Source organism: Scyliorhinus torazame, chromosome 18 (genome assembly GCF_047496885.1).
Source record: "Scyliorhinus torazame isolate Kashiwa2021f chromosome 18, sScyTor2.1, whole genome shotgun sequence".
NCBI lineage: Eukaryota > Metazoa > Chordata > Chondrichthyes > Carcharhiniformes > Scyliorhinidae > Scyliorhinus > Scyliorhinus torazame.
The window spans coordinates 60,713,707-60,738,693 of record NC_092724.1 but is presented as its reverse complement, the minus strand read 5'-3'; the positions used below and the strand labels follow the sequence as shown (position 1 = coordinate 60,738,693).

The 24,987-nt window shown below is 47.4% G+C and overlaps 1 protein-coding gene across 2 annotated transcripts in view; it reads left to right on the top strand.

The window, feature by feature from the left end:
- LOC140395243 (procathepsin L-like) overlaps positions 1-23,555 on the top strand; it is a 43,655-nt gene extending 20,100 nt beyond the window's left edge. For both annotated transcript variants that reach the window (XM_072482794.1, XM_072482795.1), the window contains 5 exons: positions 267-419; positions 2,466-2,687; positions 8,870-9,035; positions 11,656-11,761; positions 23,098-23,555. In XM_072482794.1, coding sequence (XP_072338895.1) covers positions 267-419; positions 2,466-2,687; positions 8,870-9,035; positions 11,656-11,761; positions 23,098-23,197 — 747 coding nt within the window. In that variant the 3' untranslated portion in view covers positions 23,198-23,555. The remainder of the gene's footprint in view (positions 1-266; positions 420-2,465; positions 2,688-8,869; positions 9,036-11,655; positions 11,762-23,097) is intronic.
- Positions 23,556-24,987: the final 1,432 nt, after the last annotated feature.

Genomic DNA, 24,987 nt, shown 5'->3' with positions numbered 1-24,987 from the left:
GAATATGCTCCAAAAGTGATCTTCTTGCAGGGTTCCCTTCATTGTTCACATAACCCAATAGCCGGACCATTTAGACATCTACCTACTGAAAGCTGTTTTCTGATTCGCTCCACCGGTACAACTAACTGGCTCACCTGCCTTCCAGCTAATCCTAAACCATCATTTGTATGTTGAAGATTTATTGTAATGATGTCGATTTATTGTGCAATATTTTGAACCCTGTTAATATTATGATTAATAGAGCTCAGAGTTTCTTGATTTTCTAGACCACAAAGGAGTTTGCACAGTTTCTGAATAAGTTCAACAAAAAGGAAGCTGGGAACTTGACGTACAAAGTGTTTACAGCACAGAAGAATATTGAACTGCCTTTGGCTGTTGACTGGCGTCCCAAAGGTTACGTTACTCGAGTGAAGGACCAGGTAAAGATGGGAGTAGTGCTCCTGTTAATTAATGAAGTATGAAATTTTGAGGAATGTGGGTGACTGCCAAAATTGGAAACATAACCTTTCCCAATCTCTCAGTGTTTTGCTACTTTAGTTCTTAGGGACGTGTCAATCAATTGGATAGTAAGAAGTCTTACAACACCAGGTTAAAATCCAACAGATTTGTTTCGAATCACTAGCTTTCGGAGCACTGCTCCTTCCTCAGGTGAATGAAGAGGTAGGTTCCAGAAACATACATATAGACAAAGTCAAAGATGTAAGACGATACTTTGAATGCGAGTTCAGTCTCTATATGCGCGATCTTCTTGGAGATCCTCTCCACTTTGAGCCGGCTGTTTGCGGTGTCAATCAACAGGATGTTCATGTTTGGAATACAACAAATGAAAATAGCATTTATATAGTGCCTTTAACATGGATAAAGATCCAAGGAACTTCAACTGGAGCAATATCAAACAAATGTGGGCATAGAGGTTGATATTAGGGCAGTTGACCAAAAACCTGGTCAACGAAGCAAGTTTTAAGAATGGTCTTAAAGGCAGAGAGAAAGGTAAAGAGATAGATAGGTTTGGAGAGGGAATTCCAGAGCTTTGTGCCTTGGCAAGAACAATTAAAATTGAGTAATATGTGGAAGCACAGATTTGTGGGAGCACAGATAGGAGGATTGTGGGCTTGTGGAAATTATGGAGCTAGGAAATGGAGGGAACAAGAAAGGATGTGAGAAAGAAAAGATGAGAATTGCCTGAGGCCCGCCCCCCGATGCTCCACTCCGACTGGCTGAGTTCCCGACGGCGTGGGTCTCTCATGGTCTCACCCGTCGAGAACTCGGCGTGGAGGCTGCGGTCTCAGTCCAGAGCTGCCACAGTCAGGGGGGGCATTATTCGGGGCTGGGGCACTGTGGGGGGGGGGTCAGGGGGGATGGTCTGGGGAGTGCGAGGCAGCCAAAGGGGGGAACTATTTCACGGGCCGGGTCCAAGAGTGGGCGCTGCCATGTTGCACGGTGAGTCCGCTGCAGGCTGCCGCAGTGTGCATGCGTGGCCATGGCCCCCGCAATTCCCCAGGGCATATCGGCAGCTAGAGCCGGATGCTCTACACTGCCGTCCTGCTAGTCCCTAGCAAAATAGAGAATCAGTGGCAGTTTTGCGCCAATTTTTCTGTCGTAAAATGCCACCGTTCCCACGCAGTGGGGACATAGCCCCAGAATCGGAGAATCCAGCCCGAGATGTTTCCAGGCCAGGAGCCTAAGTAGGTCAGTGAACATGACAAATGTGATATAAAATAGTTAGTTTAAATATTAGTTACAGTAATGTAAATGTAAGCCAGTTTAATTCTAGTGAGTTCACAAAAGACAAAGCACAAAGGATTTCAGCAAGCATGGCAAGGAAGGGGGAGGGGCGTCTGGTAGAGGATGGGAAAAGGATGCTGGATAACAAGAGGCCCAGGGTTAAGGAATGAGAAGTGAGCCAATTAGGATGTATGGCCAGGTCAGGAGATGACCTATGGGAATCTGTATGTGAAACTTGATGCCATTTGAATGTATTTGCAGAGATCCCTTTGTCTCGGACCTCATTCGTTTCCAAGGGGTCCAGGAGACGGGTTCCGTGTTCTGTGTCCCTGAGGAGCGAGTCAGACTTGCAAGTTGGTTAAAAATAAATAATACTATGCCTACAAATCCATCTCGAGTTTTTTGAGGCCAGACTGACGGGTAAAGAATTCAACATTTGTCAAACACAGTGGTGATTAAGACACAATTTTCTATCCAACATTGAAGTTTGTATTATTGAAAGATTTGTCACCTCAAGCTCATATTACCAAAATATGAGAAAGAAAGTCATTGTAAATTAAGAGAGATGTATAAGAGTTTGTTGATCTGATATGATACTAGCCTTTTGTCTGAAATCAAAATATTTTGAAATTTGATGATATCCTGCGGTATACAGTTGACTTTTACCTAAAAGTTTCTCAGTGAAATAAAATATTAAAAATGTTAACAAATGTTTCCCACTGTAACTCTTTTTATATTAGGGACAATGTGGCTCATGCTGGGCTTTCAGTACGACTGGCGTACTTGAAGGACAAGTGTTTAATAAAACAGGAAAGCTCATTTCCCTGAGTGAGCAGTACCTGATGGATTGCACCCAAGTTGTAGGAAACAGAGGCTGTAATGGTGGATATAAAGTGCAAGCCCTTCTATTTATCAAAGAAAATGGTATTAATTCAGAACAATCTTACCCCTACACTGCAAAGGTAACTTTCCTGTCTCCTCAATGTTCTTGGAATGTTTGTGTTACCTACGATGAGGAATGCTATTCTTTTCATTTCAGGTCCAATATTTGTTTGTTTGAATTGTTTTCTGGGGGTTTGGTCATCCTCTGGTGGGGAAACACGGGAAATTCCGAGATTCCTTGCAGTCTTAGGTCTCCATCACACACTGCCAGAGAAAAACGCTCTCCATAGACTGACCACTTCTGTACCCAACAGTCTGTGGCTGCAAAACTCAAAACAAAATATCTACTGTTAGGTGTAATTCCATAATTGGGCAGCACTTTCTGAACAATCCCGAGTGCGCTAATAGCTACACTAACATCCAAGTTAAGATACAGGCAGTCCTCGACTTTTACGATATTCACGTTACGATGAATGGTACTTATGTCATTTATAAATTAACGGCCTGTTTCAAATTTACAATGTCATTTCTGATTTTGTGACTCCACACAAGCCCAGTTGATGTGAGTTTTGCCTATGTTAAATTTGACAGAATATTTGATATGTTTTACTGCTCCAATGGTTAGATTGTTGCTTTCCTCAGATACCACAGGACAGGTTAGGTGGATTGGTCATGATAAATTGCCCTTAGTACCCAAAAAGGTTAGGAGGGGTTATTGGGTTACGGTGGAAGTGAGGGCTTAAGTGGGTCGGTGCAGACTCGATGGGCCGAATGGCCTCCGTCTGCACTCTATGTTCTATGTTCTAAGCATTTCTACAAGAGTTTCCTGTAACATTGGCATAAACACCCTCAGAATGTACTAGTATATGACTATTAGGAATCAGCAGATTAAATGTATTTTTGTTCAATATGCCTCATGCAGAGGTGGAGAAATAAGAGTCAAATAATCCACCATCCAGTAGTACAGTATTAGGTTGTAGATTCCGAACAAGCCTGGATAGAAATGTTGCCTTGCCTCACTGAAGGAACAAATCCCTTATTTTTAACATTGTTCTTATGGGGAAATCGGTTCTGACATACAATGTTTTGACGTATGACAAAATTTCCAGGAACCAATTGTCTTGTAAGTCCGAGGACTGCCTGTAATCAATCAAGAACGTACTGTTAAGCAAAAACAGAAAATACTGGACAATCACAGCAGGCCTGACAGCATTTGCGGAGAAAGAAGGGAGCTAACGTTCAGAGTCTGGGTGACTCTTTGTCAAAGCTTTGACTCATCTGGATGAGCACTTAAGTCACCAAGGCATTGTAGGCTATGAACCAAGTGGTAGTAAATGGGATAAGTATAGATTGGTAATTGATGGTTGGAAAGACATGGTGGACCAAAGGGCCTGTTTCTGTGCTGTATGACTCTGACTCTATGACATGTTTACTTTAAACAAAAGGAATACCTTGCATCTTTTTTATTTACCCGTGAGCCTCGGGAGCCAATAGTTCCTCAATTAGGGTTGCCTTGCTAACTAATCAGTCCCCCTTTCTCCTGTGATGTTAGTGATTGTTTGAAATTTTGCATTCTTGTTTTTGTCCTGATGAGTGCAAGTTGAAAAACTTAAGCAACATGTCTCTCTTTTCAGCAATATTCAGCTTCAGTTAGTGTTCAGTGTGGTGCCTTGAATGATCTACGTATAGTCTTCCACCTGGTCTTGATTCACAAGGCTTATTGTGCTAGATTTTCATCTTGAAGGTTGGAATTGAGAGTCAGCCATTTTATGACATTGCAATCCCACCTCCTTCCTGTTAGTGCCCGCCCATGTTATTTTGGTACTCATGTGGAATGGATGGGTTGGAGTCCAGGCTGCTGCCTCTGGTGGAGGCCCAAGATGGAGACAGAGGCAGGCAGATACCTAAGCAACCCAGTTAAAAGGTCCACTTCCATTAGCTGGGGCATTGGCCCAATTCTGGAGTTGAGTGTGTGGCCCCCAAACCTTCACCCCTATCTCCCTCACCCCTTCACACCCCCATACATTCTCCATATCCCTTCACCCTTCATACCCACAACATGTCCTCTCACTTCTATACCCCCATCACCACCATGTGGTGTTCCACTCAGTTCACAACTCACAAGCCCTATAATAACATTGGGAAGTCTTTGAGATGCTCATGCATCTGTTAGGATTTAAAAAGTGCCTCAGAATCTACATGAAAAAGAATAATGATGTTAAGTGCGCATAAGACTGTAAAAATAACCAATCTTATAGTCCCTTGTCAGTGGTGTCAACAACTCCAGTTGTGCTGAAGAATCCACTAGTGGGTTTAGAACTCAGCAAAGCATCATGAGATACTGTTGCACAACTCTGTCTGCAAATCCTCCAAACCTTGACATATTATAGACTTTGAAATCAGTCAGAAGCTCAACCATCCATCCAAGCTTTGAAACAGTGAAACAGATGGCTGAGCAAAATTTCGAAGCGTTCAGCCATCTGCCCAAGCTTTGAAACAGCCAAACAGATTGTGAGCTGAAATTCAAGGAAAACACGAAAGCATAATGGATAAATCCGCCCAGTCAAATCTGAATTTCAATATTACGCAATGCAGTAAAGTACGTTATCCAGTTGATAATCTAATCTAATGTATCTGAAAACTTTTCCACTTTCACAGTTCTGTTCAATTTAGTGGTCGCTTCAAAACAAAGCCCTATAACCACTGTATTAAAAACATACATAATTTATTATACATAGCATTTAATTATGATATGCGAAGTTAGCAAAACCTTTGAATGTATCTTTCATTTGGTTCCTGATTCCAAACCAGCATTCTCCCATAGCTCACAACATGGACGGCATTGTAGCACAGTGGTTAGCACTGTTGCTTCACAGCACCAGGGACCCGGCTTGGGTCACTGCCGGTGCGGAGTCTACCCGTTCTCCCTGTGTCTGCGTGGGTTTCCTCCGGATGCTCTGATTTCCTCCCACAAGTCCTAGTTAGGTGAATTTGACATTCTGAATTCTCCCTCAGTGTACCCGAACAGGCGCCGGAGTGTAGCAATGAGGGGATTTTCACAGTAATTTCATTGCAGTGTTAATGTAAGCCTACTTGTGACACTAATAAAGATGATTATTATTATTACATTTCTGAGCTGGTGAAACACGTCACCTTCAAAAGCTGGCTTAACACTATGAAAATTGCACTGGGTCTGAAGTGGCCATCTCTGCAAAGGGGCCGGCAATGTTGGAATAGCTAAATGTGGGCTTGCGACCCACCTCCTTATCCTGCACCGATCAAAATTGGCTGTGACAGTAAACCCCAGAATCAGGTTCCTGCCTGTAGTTTCTAATGCCGGCTAGACACCGGTTGCCTCACTGGTGACGATAGGAAAATCCGGCCCAATGTTTCTGTAGCTAACTGTGATTCCATGGTTCTCAGAATGTGGGCGCTATTGTCCCCCCCCCCCCCCCCCCACGCTGGGTGGGCGAATCGCCGGGGCGCCGCGTGAATCGTGCCACGCCACCCCGACCCCCGCACGCGTTTCTCCCACGCCCCAGGAAACCAGTGGCGCACGATTCGCACGGGCCGCTCGGAGAACTGGCGAGCGGCGATTCTCCGGCCGGATGGACCGAGCGGCCGCTACAATACGATAGGTTCCCGCCGGTGCCATCCACCCCTGGTCGCTGCCGGCAGGAACTCTGCGGGGACCCTGGGGGGGGGGGGGGGGTGCGGCCTGTGGGGGAGGGAGGGGGGCTCCTTCACCAGGGTGGCCTCTGATGGGGTATGGCCCGCGATCGGGGCCCAACAATCGGCGGGCCGGCCTCTCTCCCCCGGGCCTACCTCCTTCCGCGCGCGGCCCCAGAACACCGGCCCCATGTTGGAGAGGGGCCGGTGTGCGTAAGACGTTCCCCACGCATGCGCAGGATGGCGTGGCCCAACTGCGCATGCGTGGGTTGGCGCGGCTCCATTTGGCACCGCGTAAGGACGCTGGAGCAGCGTGAACCACTTCAGCGCCGTGCTGGCCCCCTGTGGGGGCCAGAATAGGTCGTGCCCGGGCCCTGTTCGCGCCGTCGTGAAACGTGACGGCGTTCACGACGGCGCGAACATTTGGCCTCCATATCGGAGAATCGCCCCTGTATTCTACAACAGGGGTCCAGGGTCAAATTGGCCAAGAGTTTGTCGTCAGCAGTGAAGCAAGGGCGCTCGGTGATGATCATAAAATAATCCTCGCTGAGAGAGCTACTGATCTCTCTGCTGGGAATTTCATCTCTATCATTGTGCGAACCTATTTTAACTGATGGCAGCTTTCTTCACTGGGCATTTCCCAGCATGGAGCTGGAGTCGTGTCATCAGCATTTCTAAACATTAAAGGATTTTCATGAATGCACAGGGAAGAAGGAAAAAGCAGGAAAATAAAGCACAGAAACATTTTACATCAAAAATATTACAGATTGCACCATACGCATAGGGTGAAGGTAGAAATTTAACTTATTTGGAAAAAAACATAGAAAACTAATTTAAACATTTTTTGAAAAGCTTAAGGATTTACTAATTTAAAAAAAAAAAATTTAGGGTACCCAATTAATTTTTTCCAATTAAGGGGCAATTTAGTGTGGCCAATCCACCTACCCTGCACATTTTTGGGTTGTGGGGAAGAGACCCATGCAGACACAGGGAGAATGTACAAACTCCACACGAACAGTGACCCAGAGCCGGGATCGAACCTGGGACCTCAGCACTGTGAGGCAGCAGTGCTAACCACTGCGCCACCGTGCCGCCCTAAGGATTTACTAATTATCATATAGAATTTACATTGCGGAAGTAGGCCTTTTGATCGATCGAGTCTACACCGGACCTTGGAAAGAGCAGCCTACTTAAGGCCATGCCTTTATCTATCCCCATAACCCAGACACTAAGGGACAATTTAGCATGGCCAATCCACCTAACCTGCACATCACTGGACAGTGGGAGGAAACCGGAGCACCTAGAGGAAACCCACGCAGACACTGGGAGAAAGTGCAAACTCCACACAGGCAGTCACCCGAGGCCGGAATTGAACCAGGGACCCTGGAGCTGTGAGGCAGCAGTGCTAACTACTGTGCCACCCAAAAGTGTTTAATAGCACTCCATAAAATGAACATAATTTCGTCGGGGCAGTTCTGTTGGTCGCAAAGTCTATTAATCACATGCCTGTAAAAAATCTGGTTACTTCCGATTGAACAATGTGTAACTTTTTGAATGATTTTCTAACAGCGATGGGAGAGAGGATAAAATGTTCTCACTGATTTCAATGAATGTAGTTCTGGGAAGATTTGAGACTATAAAGACCACCCCCTCGTTCTCACCAGTAAAACCTGGGCCATCGTGTAAACATCTTACATCTCAGTGCATAGCTTGACACAGCTTGCTGATTTTCATCAGGTTCATATGGAGTCCTGGTGTATTGGCGGGTTCGGAATTTATTACAGCAAAGCAACAGATTAAACAAAGGGTAACACAAACTCTACTGGGTAAGTGAGCAGGGTTTATTTGAACTTTTTAATTCAAAGGGATTTGGTGGTGGAGAAAGTTAAGAATTTAGGATCTTTCCTTTGAGGAAAGGAGACACTAATGTAACATAATTGAAGCTTTCGTGTTTTAAGGAAAATGACCCAAACAAATTGTTCACTCTAGCAAACATTGACATGGGAGGAGCAAAAACTGAAAATAAGGATAGGAAATTAAATTGAATTAAGGGCGGCAGGAGGATGGTAGTGGTTAGCACTGCCACCTCACAGTGCCAGGGACCCGGGTTCATTTCTGAACCTGGGTGACTGCCTGTGTGGAATTTGGACCTTCCACTGTGTCTCCGTGTGTTTCCTCAGGGTGCTCCGGTTTCCTCCCAAATTCCAAAGATATGCAGTTTAGGTAGTTTAGCTATGCTAAATTGCCCCTTAGTGTCCAAAGGTGTGTGGGTTAGGTGGGGTTACAGGGACAGGGTGGGGGAATGAGCCTATGGAGGATGCTCTTTCAGAGGATCTGTGCAGGCTTGAAGGGCCGAATGGCCTCCTTCTGCACGGTAGCAATTCTATGATTATATTTACATGCAAAGACTGAAAGCCTTGGGAAATCAGTTATAATAGTAACCCATTCAAATATGTTCATGAAGCACTGAAAGCATTATGGAGAATAAAGGGACTGAACCACTGTAATTCGCCAATAAGGGACAAAGGTGTTCAGTTTTGTGGTGTTATGTTATTTGGGTAAATCTTTGCCTCAGCTTTGCTTTTCGTTTTAGAATGGAGATTGTAAATCCAACAAAAACTATATTGTTGCCAGTTGCAAGGGCGTCAGGATGATTCCAAAAAATTCTGAAACAGATTTAGCTGCAGCCGTGGCCACTGTTGGACCAATATCCGTTTCCATAGATGCAGAGCACAGATCTTTCATGTTATACAAATCAGGTAAGAGCCATATTTCATGTTTATTACCACAATGAACCAATTAATGGTTCAAACAAGTTTTGAGTTGAAATAATGAAATTTCAAGGTGATGTTGACAATTAATTATAATGAAGTTGTTACAAGTTTAGTATTTTAGTATTCAATAACCATTGTCTTGTACTCCATTCGCATCATGAAAAATAACATGAGTGATATGCGTTGGCCATTTATTAAATGGGGAATAATAGAGATTGAGAATGGCTTGCAAATCTGGTGCAGAGTAGGCAATTCAATTGCAATCTTCCGCAAACTGTAGATCATGTGTGCCTATGGTGGTCAGTTTTGTTTTGGCATGGTTGCGACTGAGGTGAAAGAGTTTTTAATCTAAATGGAATTTGATAATCACAGCAGAGGGCTGTCTATCTTCGAGGGGACTCACTACTATTGGGTAGATTGTAAGTAGTATGGGAGCTATCATATAGCCTTGCTTGATCCAGGGCCGTATCTTGAAGGCATCTGTTTCAGATCTCCCTTTCAAGTCATTTACAGTCATATCTTCATGAAGCTTTTGCAGGATTGTGTTGACATTTCTTGGACTACACATCTCTGAGACACAATCCATAGATCTTCTCACTTGCCTTAGTCAGATTCTTTGGTCAGGTTGATGAATGTAATGCAGGAGTTCCTGGTGTTGTTCTTGACATTGTCTGGCAACAACGACCAGTCAGAAGTTCTTCTGGAAAAGCACTAGTGTAGGGTGCAGTTGTCATCACCACACTGTTGTACTACAGTGAGATCTGAACTGTGTAACAGCAACACATTAGGAGTGATAGAGAAATTCCATCATTAATGCCTCCACTGCACACTCTGGATTCAATGGAACGATCTTTGAACAAATGTTAGTGTCCTTCTTCAAACCAGTTTCACAAGCATTAAGGAAATATTCCTGCAAAACTTGCTACAATGGACTGGGCACTGTGTCCGGATGGCCGAAAAGTGTCTCCCCCCCACCAGGTCATGTTTTATCAACTCTGAAATGGCCAACGTCTCAGGGAGGCCAAATAAAATGCTTCAAATTCACTCTGGAGCACTCTTTGAAGTGTGTCAACATTAACATTAATGACTAGAAAGAGCTTGCTACCAATAGTTCAACTTGTCTATTAGTCTGCATTGAGTCACAAAGCAATAGAATCCCTACAGTGCAAGAGGCCATTCAACCCATTGAGTCTGCACCAACCATTCAAAGAGCACTCTACCCATGTACACTGCCCCGACCATTCTGCTGTACCCCCATAATCTAACCTGCACATCCCTGGACACTAAGGGTCAATTTAGCATGGTCAACCACCTAACCCGCATATCTAAGGCCAGAATTGAATCCGGGTCCCTGACGCTGTGAGGCAGCAGTGCTAACTACTGTGCCACCCCCTTCTTAATGATGAGAACAGAGAATGTTGGAAAAAGCCAGCAAATACCGCCAAGCCTGCTGGGTTTTTCCAGCATTCTCTGTTCTTGTTTCAAATTCCAGCATCCACAGTATTTTGCCTATCTTAATGGTGAGGTTGAGCGACTGCAGAGAAGGAACGAATTGGAAGCAAATCCGGCATTCTGGATCCCACTACATTTCGGGATATCCTGGGCGGGATTCTCCACTCCCGCGGCGGAGTGCCCACGCCATCGTGAACGGCGTCGAGGTTCACGACAGCGCGAAACGGCCCCTATCCCGACCGATTCAGGGCCCGATAATCGGCTAGGATCTACACGCGCCAGGCCTTGTCGCCGCGTAAAGGCGGCGCCGCATACATGACGTGGCCGGCGCCGCATAACTGGCGTCACCCGCGCATGCGTGGTTGCCGTCCTCTCCGAGTCCGCCCCGCAGCAAGATGGCGGACGGATCTTGCGGGGCCACGGAAGGAAGGAGGTCCTCCTTCAGAGAGGACGGCCCAACGATCGGTGGGCACCGATCGCGGGCCATCCCACATTTGAGGCACCCCCCGGTGCAGGATCCCCCCTCGCCCCCCCCCCGCAGGCCACCCCTCCCCAGCGTTCGCGCGCTGTTCCCGATGGCAGCGACCAGGTGTGGATGGCGCCGGGGGAACCCGCCGTTTTGGCCTGGCCGCTCGGCCCATCCGGGCCTGAGAATAGCGGGGGTGCCGGAGAATTGCCATTTTGGGTGTCTCCGGCGATTCTCCGGCCTGCGGAACTCGACGGGGCCGTTCCCGCCGCTTGGGAGAATCGCGGGAGAGCGTCGGACCGGCGTCCCGGGAAATATTGACGGCCCAGGCGATTCTCCCAACCGGCGCGGGAGTGGAGAATCTCGCCCCCTGAACTTTGCCCCCAAAGCTCTGTGAGTCGGAAATTGAGCTGTTCAATCACATGAAGCCCCATGTCAGAAACTCGAATCAAGGGGCAGCTGACTTCGCGAAAGCAGAGAATAGTAAATTATTAGGGAAATGTTAAAAATAGTGTCTTGTCATCTGATTTATTAAACAAAGGCAGGTGCAAACCAATTTCTTTGGATTTGTGGCTGGTAAAAATAGTTTATAATTATATAGTTCTCCCACAACATGTTGCCTTATTTTCCCTTCAAAACGAGATTTCAATTCTGTGATAACAGGTACAAATGTTTCTTTTCCTCTAGGTATTTTTTATGAGCCACACTGCAGTTCAGTCAACCTTGATCATGAAGTGCTGGCAGTTGGGTATGGGACTGAAAATCAGAAGCCATATTGGATTGTTAAAAACAGGTACGGTACCCAGGGCGACAGGGCTAGCTAATCCAATACTTACTCATTCAATCTAAGAGTTTTAAAAACCTACGTAACTACAAAGAACAAACAAAGAACAAAGAAAAGTACAGCACAGGAACAGGCCCTTCGGCCCTCCAAGCCCGTGCCGGCCATGCTACCCGACTAAACTACAATCTTCTACACTTCCTGGGTCCTTATCCCTCTATTCCCATCCTATTCATGTATTTGTCAAGATGCCCCTTAAATGTCACTATCGTCCCTGCTTCCACCACCTCCTCCGGTAGCGAGTTCCAGGCACCCACTACCCTCTGCGTAAAAAACTTGCTTCGTACATCTACTCTAAACCTTGCCCCTCTCACCTTAAACCTATGCCCCCTAGTAATTGACCCCTCTACCCTGGGGAAAAGCCTCTGACTATCCACTCTGTCTATGCCCCTCATAATTTTGTAGACCTCTATCAGGTCTCCCCTCAACCTCCTTCGTTCCAGTGAGAACAAACCGAGTTTATTCAACCGCTCCTCATAGCTAATGCCCTCCATACCAGGCAACATTCTGGTAAATCTCTTCTGCACACTCTCTACAGCCTCCACATCCTTCTGGTAGTGTGGCGGCCAGAATTGAACACTATACTCCAAGTGTGGCCTAACTAAGGTTCTATACAGCTGCAACATGACTTGCCAATTCTTATACTCAATGCCCCGGCCAATGAAGGCAAGCATGCCGTATGCCTTCTTGACTACCTTCTCCACCTGTGTTGCCCCTTTCAATGACGTGTGGACCTATACTCCTAGATCTCTTTGACTTTCAATACTCTTGAGGGTTCTACCATTCACTGTATATTCCCTACCTGCATTAGACCTTCCAAAATGCATTACCTCACATTTGTCCGGATTAAACTCCATCTGCCATCTCTCCGCCCAAGTCTCCAAACAATCTAAATCCTGCTGTATCCTCTGACAGTCCTCATCGCTATCCGCAATTCCACCAACCTTTGTGTCGTCTGCAAACTTACTAAACAGACCAGTTACATTTTCCTCCAAACCATTTATATATACTACAAACAGCAAAGGTCCCAGCACTGATCCCTGTGGAACACCACTGGTCACAGCCCTCCAATTAGAAAAGCATCCTTCCATTGCTACTCTCTGCCTTCTATGACCTAGCCAGTTCTGTATCCACCTTGCCAGCTCACCCCTGATCCCGTGTGACTTCACCTTTTGTACTAGTCTACCATGAGGGACCTTGTCAAAGGCCTTACTGAAGTCCATATAGACAACATCCACTGCCCTACCTGCATCAATCATCTTAGTGACCTCCTCGAAAAACTCTATCAAGTTAGTGAGACACGACCTCCCCTTCACAAAACCATGCTGCCTCTCACTAATACGTCCATTTGCTTCCAAATGGGAGTAGATCCTGTCTCGAAGAATTCTCTCCAGTAATTTCCCTACCACTGAAGTAAGGCTCACCGGCCTGTAGTTCCCTGGATTATCCTTGCTACCCTTCTTAAACAGAGGAACAACATTGGCTATTCTCCAGTCCTCCGGGACATCCCCTGAAGACAGTGAGGATCCAAAGATTTCTGTCAAGGCCTCAGCAATTTCCTCTCCAGCCTCCTTCAGTATTCTGGGGTAGATCCCATCAGGCCCTGGGGACTTATCTACCTTAATATTTTTTAAGACACCCAACACCTCGTTTTTTTGGATCTCAATGTGACCCAGGCTATCTACACACCCTTCTCCAGATTCAACATCGACCAATTTCTTCTCTTTGGTGAATATTGATGCAAAGTATTCATTTAGTACCTCGCCCATTTCCTCTGGCTCCACACATAGATTCCCTTGCCTATCCTTCAGTGGGCCAACCCTTTCCCTGGCTACCCTCTTGCTTTTTATGTACGTGTAAAACGCCTTGGGATTTTCCTTAACCCTATTTGCCAATGAATTTTCGTGACCCCTTCTAGCCCTCCTGACTCCTTGCTTAAGTTCCTTCCTACTTTCCTTATATTCCACGCAGGCTTCCTCTGTTCCCAGCCTTTTAGCCCTGACAAATGCCTCCTTTTTCTTTTTGATGAGGCCTACAATATCTCTCGTTATCCAATGTTCCCGAAAATTGCCGTATTTATCCTTCTTCCTCACAGGAACATGCCGGTCCTGAATTCCTTTCAACTGACACTTGAAAGCCTCCCACATGTCAGATGTTGATTTGCCCTCAAACATCCGCCCACAATCTATGTTCTTCAGTTCCCGCCTAATATTGTTATAATTAGCCTTCCCCCAATTTAGCACATTCATCCTAGGACCACTCTTATCCTTGTCCACCAGTACTTTAAAACTTACTGAATTGTGGTCACTGTTACCGAAATGCTCCCCTACTGAAACATCTACCACCTGGCCGGGCTCATTCCCCAATACCAGGTCCAGTACTGCTCCTTCCCTAGTTGGACTGTCTACATATTGTTTGAAGAAGCCCTCCTGGATGCTCCTTACAAACTCCGCCCCGTCTAAGCCCCTGGCACTAAGTGAGTCCCAGTCAATATTGGGGAAGTTGAAGTCTCCCATCACCACAACCCTGTTGTTTTTACTCTTTTCCAAAATCTGTCTACCTATCTGCTCCTCTATCTCCCGCTGGCTGTTGGGAGGCCTGTAGTAAACCCCCAACATTGTGACTGCACCCTTCTTATTCCTGATCTCTACCCATATAGCCTCACTGCCCTCTGAGGTGTCCTCCCGCAGTACAGCTGTGATATTCTCCCGAACCAGTAGCGCAACTCCGCCTCCCCTTTTACATCCCCCTCTATCCCGCCTGAAACATCTAAATCCTGGAACGTTTAGCTGCCAATCCTGCCCTTCCCTCAACCAGGTCTCTGTAATGGCAACAACATCATAGTTCCAAGTACTAATCCAAGCTCTAAGTTCATCTGCCTTACCCGTAATACTTCTTGCATTAAAACATATGCACTTCAGGCCACCAGACCCGCTGTGTTCAGCAACTTCTCCCTGTCTGCTCTTCCTCAGAGCCCCACTGCCCCTATTCCCTAGTTCTCCCTCAATACTCTCACCTTCTGACCTATTGCTCCCGTGCCCACCCCCCTGCCATACTAGTTTAAACCCTCCCGTGTGACACTAGCAAACCTCGCGGCCAGGATATTTATGCCTCTCCGGTTTAGATGCAACCCGTCCTTCTTATATAGGTCACACCTGCCCCGGAAGAGCTCCCAGTGGTCCAGATAACGGAAACCCTCCCTCCTACACCAGCTGTTTAGCCACGTGTTTAGCTGCTCTATCTTCCTATTTCTAGCCTCACTGGCAGTGGCGCAAGGAGTAATCCCGAGATTACAACCCTAGAGGTCCTGTCTTTTAACTTTCTGCCTAGCTCCCTGAACTCCTGCTGCAGAACCTCATGTCCCTTCCTGCCTATGTCGTTAGTACCAATATGTACAATGACCTCTGCCTGTTTGCCCTCCCCCTTCAGGATGCCCTCTACCCGTTCGGAGACATCCTGGACCCTGGCACCAGGGAGGCAACATACCATCCTGGAGTCTCTTTCACGTCCACAGAAGCGCCTATCTGTGCCCCTGACTATAGAGTCCCCTATTACTATTGCTCTTCTGCGCTTTGACCCTCCCTTCTGAACATCAGAGCCAGCCGTGGTGCCACTGCTCTGGCTGCTGCTGTTTTCCCCTGATAGACTATCCCCCCCGACAGTATCCAAAGGGGTATACCTGTTCAAGAGGGGGACAACCACAGGGGATTCCTGCACTGACTGCCTGCCCTTTTTGGTGGTCACCCATTTCTCTGCCTGCACCTTGGCTGTGACCACATTTACATAACTGCGATCTATGACGCTTTCCGCCACCTGCATGCTCCTAAGTGCATCCAATTGCTGCTTCAACTGAACCATGCGGTCTGTGAGGAGCTCCAGTTGGGTGCACTTTCTGCAGATGAAGCCATCCGGGACGCTGGGAGCCTCCCGGACCTGCCACATCGCACAGTCAGAGCACTGCACCCCTCTAACTGGCATTGCGTCAATTAATTAAAATTAAAATTAAAAATTTTAGAAAATATATATATATATTTTTTTTAAAAATTCAAAGTTACTGCTAACTATCTGTTTCCTGGCACTAGATTTCTAATAGAAATGCGAAAGCTAAATATAGTACTCTCCGATCTCTGGCTTAGATACCCCTCTAAATTATAATTAAGTAATTATGTTTAATTAGTTACCAATGCTTAATTTTTTTAATTTAGTGTAGATTCCCAACCAGCCACTCAGGTCACAGCTTTTCTGTGATGTCGCTTCAGTTTCCCCCGACACACACAATTTGAAAAAGGTATAAAAGTAAAAATGAGTAAAAATCACTTACTTACCTTCTTACCTTCTGAATGTCTTAGATGTTCTCAGGTTCTCTCCCTGACAGAGACTGCTCCTCCACCTCCGAACCTTGACCTGCACAATGCTAATAATATAATATAATAATAATATAATATGGCACTTACCTCACACCAATGGGTCTTATTATTAGGTTAGAGGAGGAGGGCGGGTGGGAGACACTACACGCGTAGTGTCTCGGGTTTCCTCTCCACCAGAATTTATTGGTTGGGGGAGGGGGTCTTCCCAGACGTCCGCGGATCGAAAAAAAATAAAACAGAAAAGAAGTGTTTTTTTTAAAAGGATACACTTAACTCCCAGAAATCACTTGCGCACCGCTCCCGCTGAAATCGACTGGCCTGCTCCTGTGAAGGTAAGAGTTTTTAAAGGATACACTTACCTCCCTGAAATCACTTGCGCACCGCTCCCGCTGAAATCGACTGGCCTGCTCCTGTGAAGGTAAGAGTTTTTAAAGGATACACTTACCTCCCAGTAATCACTTGCGCACCGTTCCCGCTGAAATCGACTGGCCTGCTCCTGTGAAGGTAAGTGTTTTTTAAAGGATACACTTACCTCCCTGAAATCACTTGCTCACCGCTCCCGCTGAAATCGACTGGCCTGCTCCTGTGAAGGTAAGAGTTTTTAAAGGATACACTTACCTCCCAGTAATCACTTGCGCACCGTTCCCGCTGAAATCGACTGGCCTGCTCCTGTGAAGGTAAGTGTTTTTAAAGGATACACTTACCTCCCTGAAATCACTTGCGCACCGCTCCCGCTGAAATCGACTGGCCTGCTCCTGTGAAGGTAAGAGTTTTTAAAGGATACACTTACCTCCCTGAAATCACTTGCGCACCGCTCCCGCTGAAATCGACTGGCCTGCTCCTGTGAAGTTAAGAGTTTTTAAAGGATACACTTACCTCCCAGAAATCACTTGCGCACCGTTCCCGCTGAAATCGACTGGCCTGCTCCTGTGAAGGTAAGTGTTTTTAAAGGATACACTTACCTCCCTGAAATCACTTGCGCACCGCTCCCGCTGAAATCGACTGTAATCTTTTCAATCATATCCTGCTAAAGCTAAAGAAATGCATTTAATGAACCAATGGATATTACTTCATACAAGCCTTCTTATTGATTTGACCAAAATTGTTTGGGATCTTTACTCTCGTTTTGATTTTTCCCTAAAGACCGAAGAGATGTAGAAAAGCTGGGGGCAGTAATTTTGCTGCAGGTGACCTGAGGTGGACCTTGCCCGGCAATGAAACCTCTCCTTGCCCACTTACCCTCACTTGTGCGTGTGGTGTTGGGTGCTCTGAGGTACAGATGAACCAACACGGTTGCGATTGGTACAACGCAGTTCTATTCCAACTTGTTATTTACAGATCTGTCTTGGTACTCAGCACGTGGTGACTGTGTGAGTGTCTTGTTAATCAGGTCCTGTCCTTGTCCTTGTCTCCAGATGGACTGTCCACCAGGTGTTGTGTTTCTTGTCTTATACTGTGTCTGCCCTTGTCTGTGATTGGCTGTCGTGTTATGTGTGCTAATTGGTCTGTTGGTCTATCTATCATGATGTGTGTGTTTGAATATCATGACATCCCCCTTTTTTTACAAAATTATGTGCCTACGTGGTTATAAATATGAATGTGTCCTGAGTGCAGCTAAAGGTGTGTGTGCGTGATATTTACAGCATGTACATGTGGCGCAACTATATACATGGGGCGATGTCAGGTGTGGCATGCTAACGAGATTATACCATACCAAAAGAAGTAAAACTTTGAAGTGTGGTCCGGTCAAACGAGATCTGGAACGATAAAACAGTAACATGTTACAATACAATAGTTGCTAAACTTTGACGTGTGAACAGTCTCATAAGTCCAGTCTAGTAGGTGGGCGACGAATTTGGGTTGACCGCCTCAAGGGTGGGTCGAGAACCACCGGCTGAGGTGCGAGCCTGGCCACGGGTGGCGACAGAAGGGGCATGGTATATGGCAGCTCCACGAAGTCACTATCAGGAACCAGTGGAGGACACGGTGTCTGTGTATGGTTCTGTTGCGAGCGTGGAAGTAGGCGAAGGGCTCGCCGATTGCGCCTACGCACGGATCCATCCGGCATGCGTACCAGGAACGAGCGGGGAGCCACGCGTCGGAGAACTTCGGCAGGTGCTGACCAGCCACTGTCTGGTAGATGAATGCGGACTTTGTCTCCAGCGGCCAGGGGGGGGAAGATCAGTTGCCTTTGTGTCGTACGATCTCTTCTGGCAATCACGCTGCAGTTGCATCTTATGCAGTACCGGAGCATGGTCTGTTGTTGGTGCCAGAATGGAAGGCACAGTGGTTCTGAGGGTGCGACCCATCAGTAGCTGTGCTGGCGAGAGACCCGTGGCTAGCGGGGCCGAGCGATAGGCGAGCAGGGCGAGGTGAAAGTCCGATCCGGCAGCAGCACCCTTGCAGAGGAGCCGCTTGGCAATGTGAACGCCCTTCTCCGCCTTTCCATTGGACTGGGAATGCAGAGGGCTGGACGTCACGTGTGTGAAGCCATACGAGGCGGCAAAGGACGACCATTCATGGCTGGCAAAACAAGGCCCATTGTCCGACATGACAGTCATCGGAATGCCGTGGCGAGCAAAGGTGTCTTTGCAGGCCCTGATGACAGCAGGCGACGTCAGATCGTGTAGGCGTATGACTTCTGGATAATTGGAGAAGTAGTCCACTATGATGACATAGTCCATGCCAAGCGCGTGAAATAGGTCGACACCCACCTTCGCCCAGGGGGACGTCACCAGCTCATGGGGCAGGAGCGTCTCAGGAGGTTGCGCCGGCTGAAACCTTTGGCAGGTTGTACAGTTGATCACCATGTTAGCAATATCGTCACTGATGCCCGACCAGTATACCGCCTCTCGGGCCCTCCGTCTGCACTTCTCGACCCCCAAGTGGCCTTTGTGTATTTGATCGAGAACCAGCTGGCGCTTACTGTGCGGAATGACAATCCTGTCTAGCTTCAGAAGGATCCCATCAATGATGGCTAGGTCGTCCCGTACATTATAGAACTGCGGGCACTGCCCTTTGAGCCATCCTCCTGTCATGTGGCGCATCACTCGCTGTAAAAGGGGGTCGGCCGCTGTCTCTCGGCGGAAGCGGGCCAGACTGCAGTCGTCAGCCGGCAGATTTGCCGCTGTCAAGGCCACCTGTGCCTCGTCCTGACATACGAACACCTCCGCATCTGGCAGCGTACTCACTGCTCTGGATAGGGCATCCGCCACAATAAAGTCCTTCCCTGGAGTGTAGACCAGTTGGAAGTCATACCTCCTGAGTTTAAGTAGGATGCGCTGGAGGCAAGGGGTCATGTCGTTCAGGTCCTTGTTTATTATGCTGACCAGGGGGCGGTGGTCAGTTTCGACCGTGAATCGTGGAAGACCATATACATAATTGTGGAACTTGTCCAAACCGGTTAGCAAGCCCAGGCATTCTTTTTTGATTTGCGCGTAGCGCTGCTCTGTGGGGGCCATAGCCCGTGATGCATAGGCAACCGGGGCCCATGACGACATGTCATCCCTCTGCAGGAGCACTGCTCCAATGCCGGATTGGCTGGCATCAGTTGAGATTTTGGTGGGACGAGACGTGTCGAAGAACGCCAACACTGGTGCCGTGGTGAGTTTGTGTTTGAGCTCCTCCCATTCCAGCTGGTGTGTATGTTGCCACTGGAACTCTGTAGATTTTTTTATGAGATGGCGCAGAGTCGTTGTGTGGGAGGCAAGGTTGGGAATGAATTTCCCGAGGAAGTTGACCATGCCAAGGAATCGTAGGATAGCCTTCTTGTCGGCCGGCCGCGGCATGGCTGTGATGGCGCTCACCTTGTCTGCATCCGGACGGACCCCTGACCGGGAGATGTGGTCCCCCAGGAACTTCAATTCGGTCTGGCCAAAGGCGCACTTGTCTCGGTTGAGGCGCAGGCCGTTTTCCCGTATGCGGGCAAAAACACGTTGGAGACGATATATGTGCTCCTGTGGTGTGGTGGACCAGATGATGACATCGTCCACATATACGCGCACCCCTTCGATGCCTTCCATCATCTGCTCCATGATTCTGTGGAAGACCTCGGATGCCGAGATGATGCCAAATGGTATCCGGTTGTAGCAGAATCTGCCGAAAGGGGTGTTAAAGGTGCATAGCTTTCGGCTGGACGGGTCCAGTTGGATCTGCCCAAACCCTTTAGAAGCATCCAGTTTCGTGAATATCTTCGCTTGGGCCATTTCGCTGGTGATCTCCTCCCGTTTGGGTATGGGATAATGTTCCCGCATAATGTCATTATTGAGGTCTTTGGGGTCTATACCGATGCGGAGCTCGCCAGAGGGCTTCTTGACACACACCATGAAGCTGACCCATGGCGTGGGCTCCGTGACCCTCGTTAGGACCCCTTGGTCCTGGAGATCCTGCAGCTGCAGCTTGAGGCGATCTTTAAGTGGCGCAGGAACCCTGCGAGGTGCGTGAACGACTGGGATAGCGTCCGGTTTGAGGCGAATTCGGTATGTGTATGGCAGTGTTCCCATGCCTTCGAATGCCTCCTGGTTGTGGGCGAGGAGCGATTGGAGCTGTGCGTTAAAGTCTGCATCCGGGAAGTCAGATGTGTCGTCTGGAGAGAAAGACAGAATTTGTTGTACAAGGTGGAGAGCCTTACATGCCTGTGCGCCCAGCAAGGAGTCCTTCGATGAGCCAACTATTTCGTACGGGAGTGTGGCCGTGTGTGTTCTGTGTGTCACCTGGAGCTGGCAGCATCCCATGGCCGGGATAACGTTCCCGTTGTAGTCGACCATCTTGCACCGGGATGGCTGGATTGGTGGTCTGACCTTCATGGCATAGAATGCTGACCATGCTATGAGGTTGGCGGATGCGCCAGTGTCCAGGCGGAAAGTGATCGGCGATCGGTTGACCGTCAGGGTGGCACACTATTCATCGGCCGGATTGATGGTGTGGACCCGGTTCACATCAATAACCGCAACCCGGAAGGCGTCTTGGTCATCTGTGTCATTGGGTTGGATGTCCTGATGTGGAGGCTGGATGGTTCGCACGTGTCTGCGAGGCTGTCGGAGATGTGGAGGATCCATCGGTTGAACCGCTCGACAGTAGGCAGCGTAGTGGCCCATCCTGCCACAGCGTAGGCATTGTCGGGTTTTTGCAGGACATTGCCCTTTTAAATGTGCAGCTCCACAGTTGCCGCACGTCATGACGTCATGGCGTTCATTACGCCACTGCGCATGCGCAGTTTGGTCTTGCGTCGGGCGCGCCTGCGCAGTGCGTCCCTCGATGTTGCCGTTGGTTTTGGCGCGCACAAACGCGGGAGACCTCAAAAAGCGCGCAAAACGGCCGCCCTCGTCTGGGCCGCGGGCCGGGAGAAACTCGATTGCCTGGATGCGTTCGGCCTCGTGGGCGGCCTGGCTTGCCGATTCGATCACTTGGGACCCCCTCCGTGCCGATTCGGTCGCCTGAAATTGGGCAAAGCGTCTGTTCGCATTTTCATGCAGGACACAGGCTTCCACTGCAGGTGCTAAGGTCAGGCCTTTAATTTTTAGAAGCTGCTGGCGTAGGCCACTGGAGGCAACGCCAAAAATGATCTGGTCCCGAATCATGGACTCTGAGGTGGTGCCGTTACCGCAGGACTGCGCGAGTATGCGGAGGTGCGTCAGAAAGGGTTGAAAGAGCTCATCCTTACCTTGCAGGCGTTGCTGAAAGATATACCTCTCAAAGCTTTCATTGACCTCAATGTTGAAGTGCTGGTCGAGCTTGAGGAGGACCGTGTCATATTTAGATTTGTTCTCGTCCTCTGCGAACACCAAGGAGTTGTATACATCGATGGCGTGCTGACCTGCGGTAGTGAGGAGCATGGCAATCTTTGTTTCGTCCGAGGCACCCTGTTTTTCGTTGGCTCGCATGAACAGTTCGAATCGCTACTTGAAGAGCTTCCAATTGGTGCCCAGGTTCCCAGCGACTTGCAACGGCTGCGGTTTGTTGTGGGTGTCCATGGCTCAGGATGGCAGATTTGCCGGCAGGTATCGATCCACTCACTGGTATCATGTGGTGTTGGGTACTCTGAGGTACAGATGAACCAACACAGTTGCGATTGGTACAACGCAGTTTTATTCCAACTTGTTATTTACAGATCTGTCTTGGTACTCAGCACGTGGTGACTGTATGAGTGTCTTGTTAATCAGGTCCTGTCCTTGTCCTTGTCTCCAGATGGACTGTCCACCAGGTGTCGTGTTTCTTGTCTTATACTGTGTCTGCTCTTGTCTGTGATTGGCTGTCGTGTTATGTGTGCTAATTGGCCTGTTGGTCTATCTATCATGATGTGTGTGTTTGAATATCATGACAGTGCGCAGCTCCCCTTTCCCCTGCAGAACCAGCACCATTCACATATCTTGGAGCACCAGCAACAGACAGTACCAACTGGGTGGGAGGAGGGAAATCTCTGTATGGTTTGTCACAATGTGAACGGTCCCACAGTTCTGACTCAACATGTTTCCCAAATGTGATCACATGGTCTGTAAATTGAGACATTTAGAACTTAAGATTTTAATAAGGACACGGGGAATCTAAACTGAGTAAAAATATGAACAAAGTTTTATTTACAAACGATAAATATATACACTTCCTGGTAGACCCCTATGGGTCTCAGCTTGGTCGGTGCCTTACTAGCCGATCTTATAAACACTGGGCAATTGAGATATCCTGATCCTAGTGGGGGAGCTAGTACTCTGCAAGGAGCACGGGGAAGATAAGCATTCCCACCCCGTAGTCAGCTTCAGTTTTATCTGAACAAGCGAGTTCTATTCTTAAAGCGGGAGATCTCTCCACAGTCCAATTGACACCACTCTCCATGCCAGTAATCAAAAGCAAAACCTCTTATTTTAAAGAATGTATTTGAAGACTTGCTTCACCAGGACTGTAACTCAAGCTTTTCTTTAATTTCAGCTGGGGAGCAAGTTGGGGCAAGGAAGGATATGTCCACATGGCTAAGGACATGGATAATAACTGTGGAATTGCTACAAATGGGGTTTATCCTGAGGTGTGAAAGTATGAGCTAGAAATGGATAAAATGACAAGAATCAAAATGACATCTGGCTGGAGCTGCTGAATTTAGGGATTATTGTTAATGTTGTTCATCTTTGTTTACCTTTGTTGCGATTTGTGGGAGATTAATTACAAATATTAAGATAAAATTTAGACATAAATTTATCTGTTATTGATAGGACCGGAAAGTGTTTCCTACAATTAATGTAATATGTAAACTTAACATGCTGCAATAGCTGGCTTTGAGCATTTTCTATGAATAGTAGCAATGCAATGTTCTATTTTAATGCGCTTTTTCTATGCTATATTAATATAAGCTGTTGTTGTCTGACATTGCATTAAACATCATTATTTGTCAATCTATGAGTCTTGTTCATTTAACTGAAGATAAAACCTCGGATGGAGGAAGTAGGGTTGCCAATTCTGGTTGAATGTTATCTTGGAGATTTTCAACAGATGAGTTGCCTTTGCACTCCCCCTCTCGGTCAAATAACCTTTTCTTCCCCAATCCAATAATTTTACAACCAACCATTTTAAAAAATGATTTGTCTCCTAGGTTGCTCATGGTAGTGTCCACAAGATTAATCTTAAATTCCTGGAGGATCCTGGATAAGCTAAAATTAACATGCATTAAATTGAACGCAACAAAGCATTTTGAATGGCTGAATTCATGCCACAAAAGAGAGATCAATGGGTTTGATTTAGTGACATTACTCAGATGTGGCTGCAGGGTGACAAGGTTTGGAACTAAAATATTCCAAGGCACTTTAAGAACGATAGGCAAAATGGAAAGAGAAATGCGGAATCCTTGATAATTGTTTAAAAATGTTTTACAGGACGTGGGCATTACTGGCAAGGCCAGCATTTATTGCCCATCCCTAATTGCCCTTGAACCGAGTGGCTTGCTCGGCCATTTCAGAAGACATTTAAGAATCAACCACATTGCTGTGGGTCTGGAGTCATGTAGGCCCCCAAGTAAGGACAGCAGATTTACTTCCCTAAAGGACACCAGTGAACCAGATGGGTTTTTATGACAATGATTTCATGGTCACTATTACTAAGACTAGCTTTTAATTCCACGTGGTGGGATTTAAACCCCAGACCCCAGAGCATTGCTCTAGGTCTCTGGATTGTTAATCCACTGACAATACCACTACGCCACTGGCAGTGGAGAGAAATCCCAGAAAATCAGAATGTCGAATCAGTATATATGGATCTAAGAGAGAATAAAGAGGATAGAAAATAGATTGGGTTGGTTGGCTGATAGGCTTCCGAACAATAATCGTTTAAAAAAAAATGCTTTTCCACAATTCAGGGGCAATTTAGCGTGGCCAATCCACCTGTCCTGCACATCTTTGGGTTGTGGGGGTGAGACCCACATAAACACGGGGAGAATGATCAAACTCCACACAGACAGTGACCTGGGGCTGGGATCAAACCCGGGTCCTCAGCGCTGTAAGGCAGCAGTGCTACCCACTGCACCACCATGTTTCCCTCCTAACAATAATCCTAGGGCAGCACGGTAGCACAAGTGGATAGCACTGTGGCTTCACAGCGCCAGGGCCCCAGGTTCGATTCCCCGCTGGGTTGCTGTCTGTGCGGAGTCTGCACGTTCTCCCCATGTCTGCGTGGGTTTCTTCCGGGTGCTCCGGTTTCCTCCCACAGTCCAAAGACGTGCAGGTTAGATGGATTGGCCATGATAAATTGCCCTTAGTAACCAAAAAAGGTTAGGAGGGGTTATTGGGGTACGGGGATAGGGTGGAAGTGAGGGCTTAAGTGGATTGGTGCAGA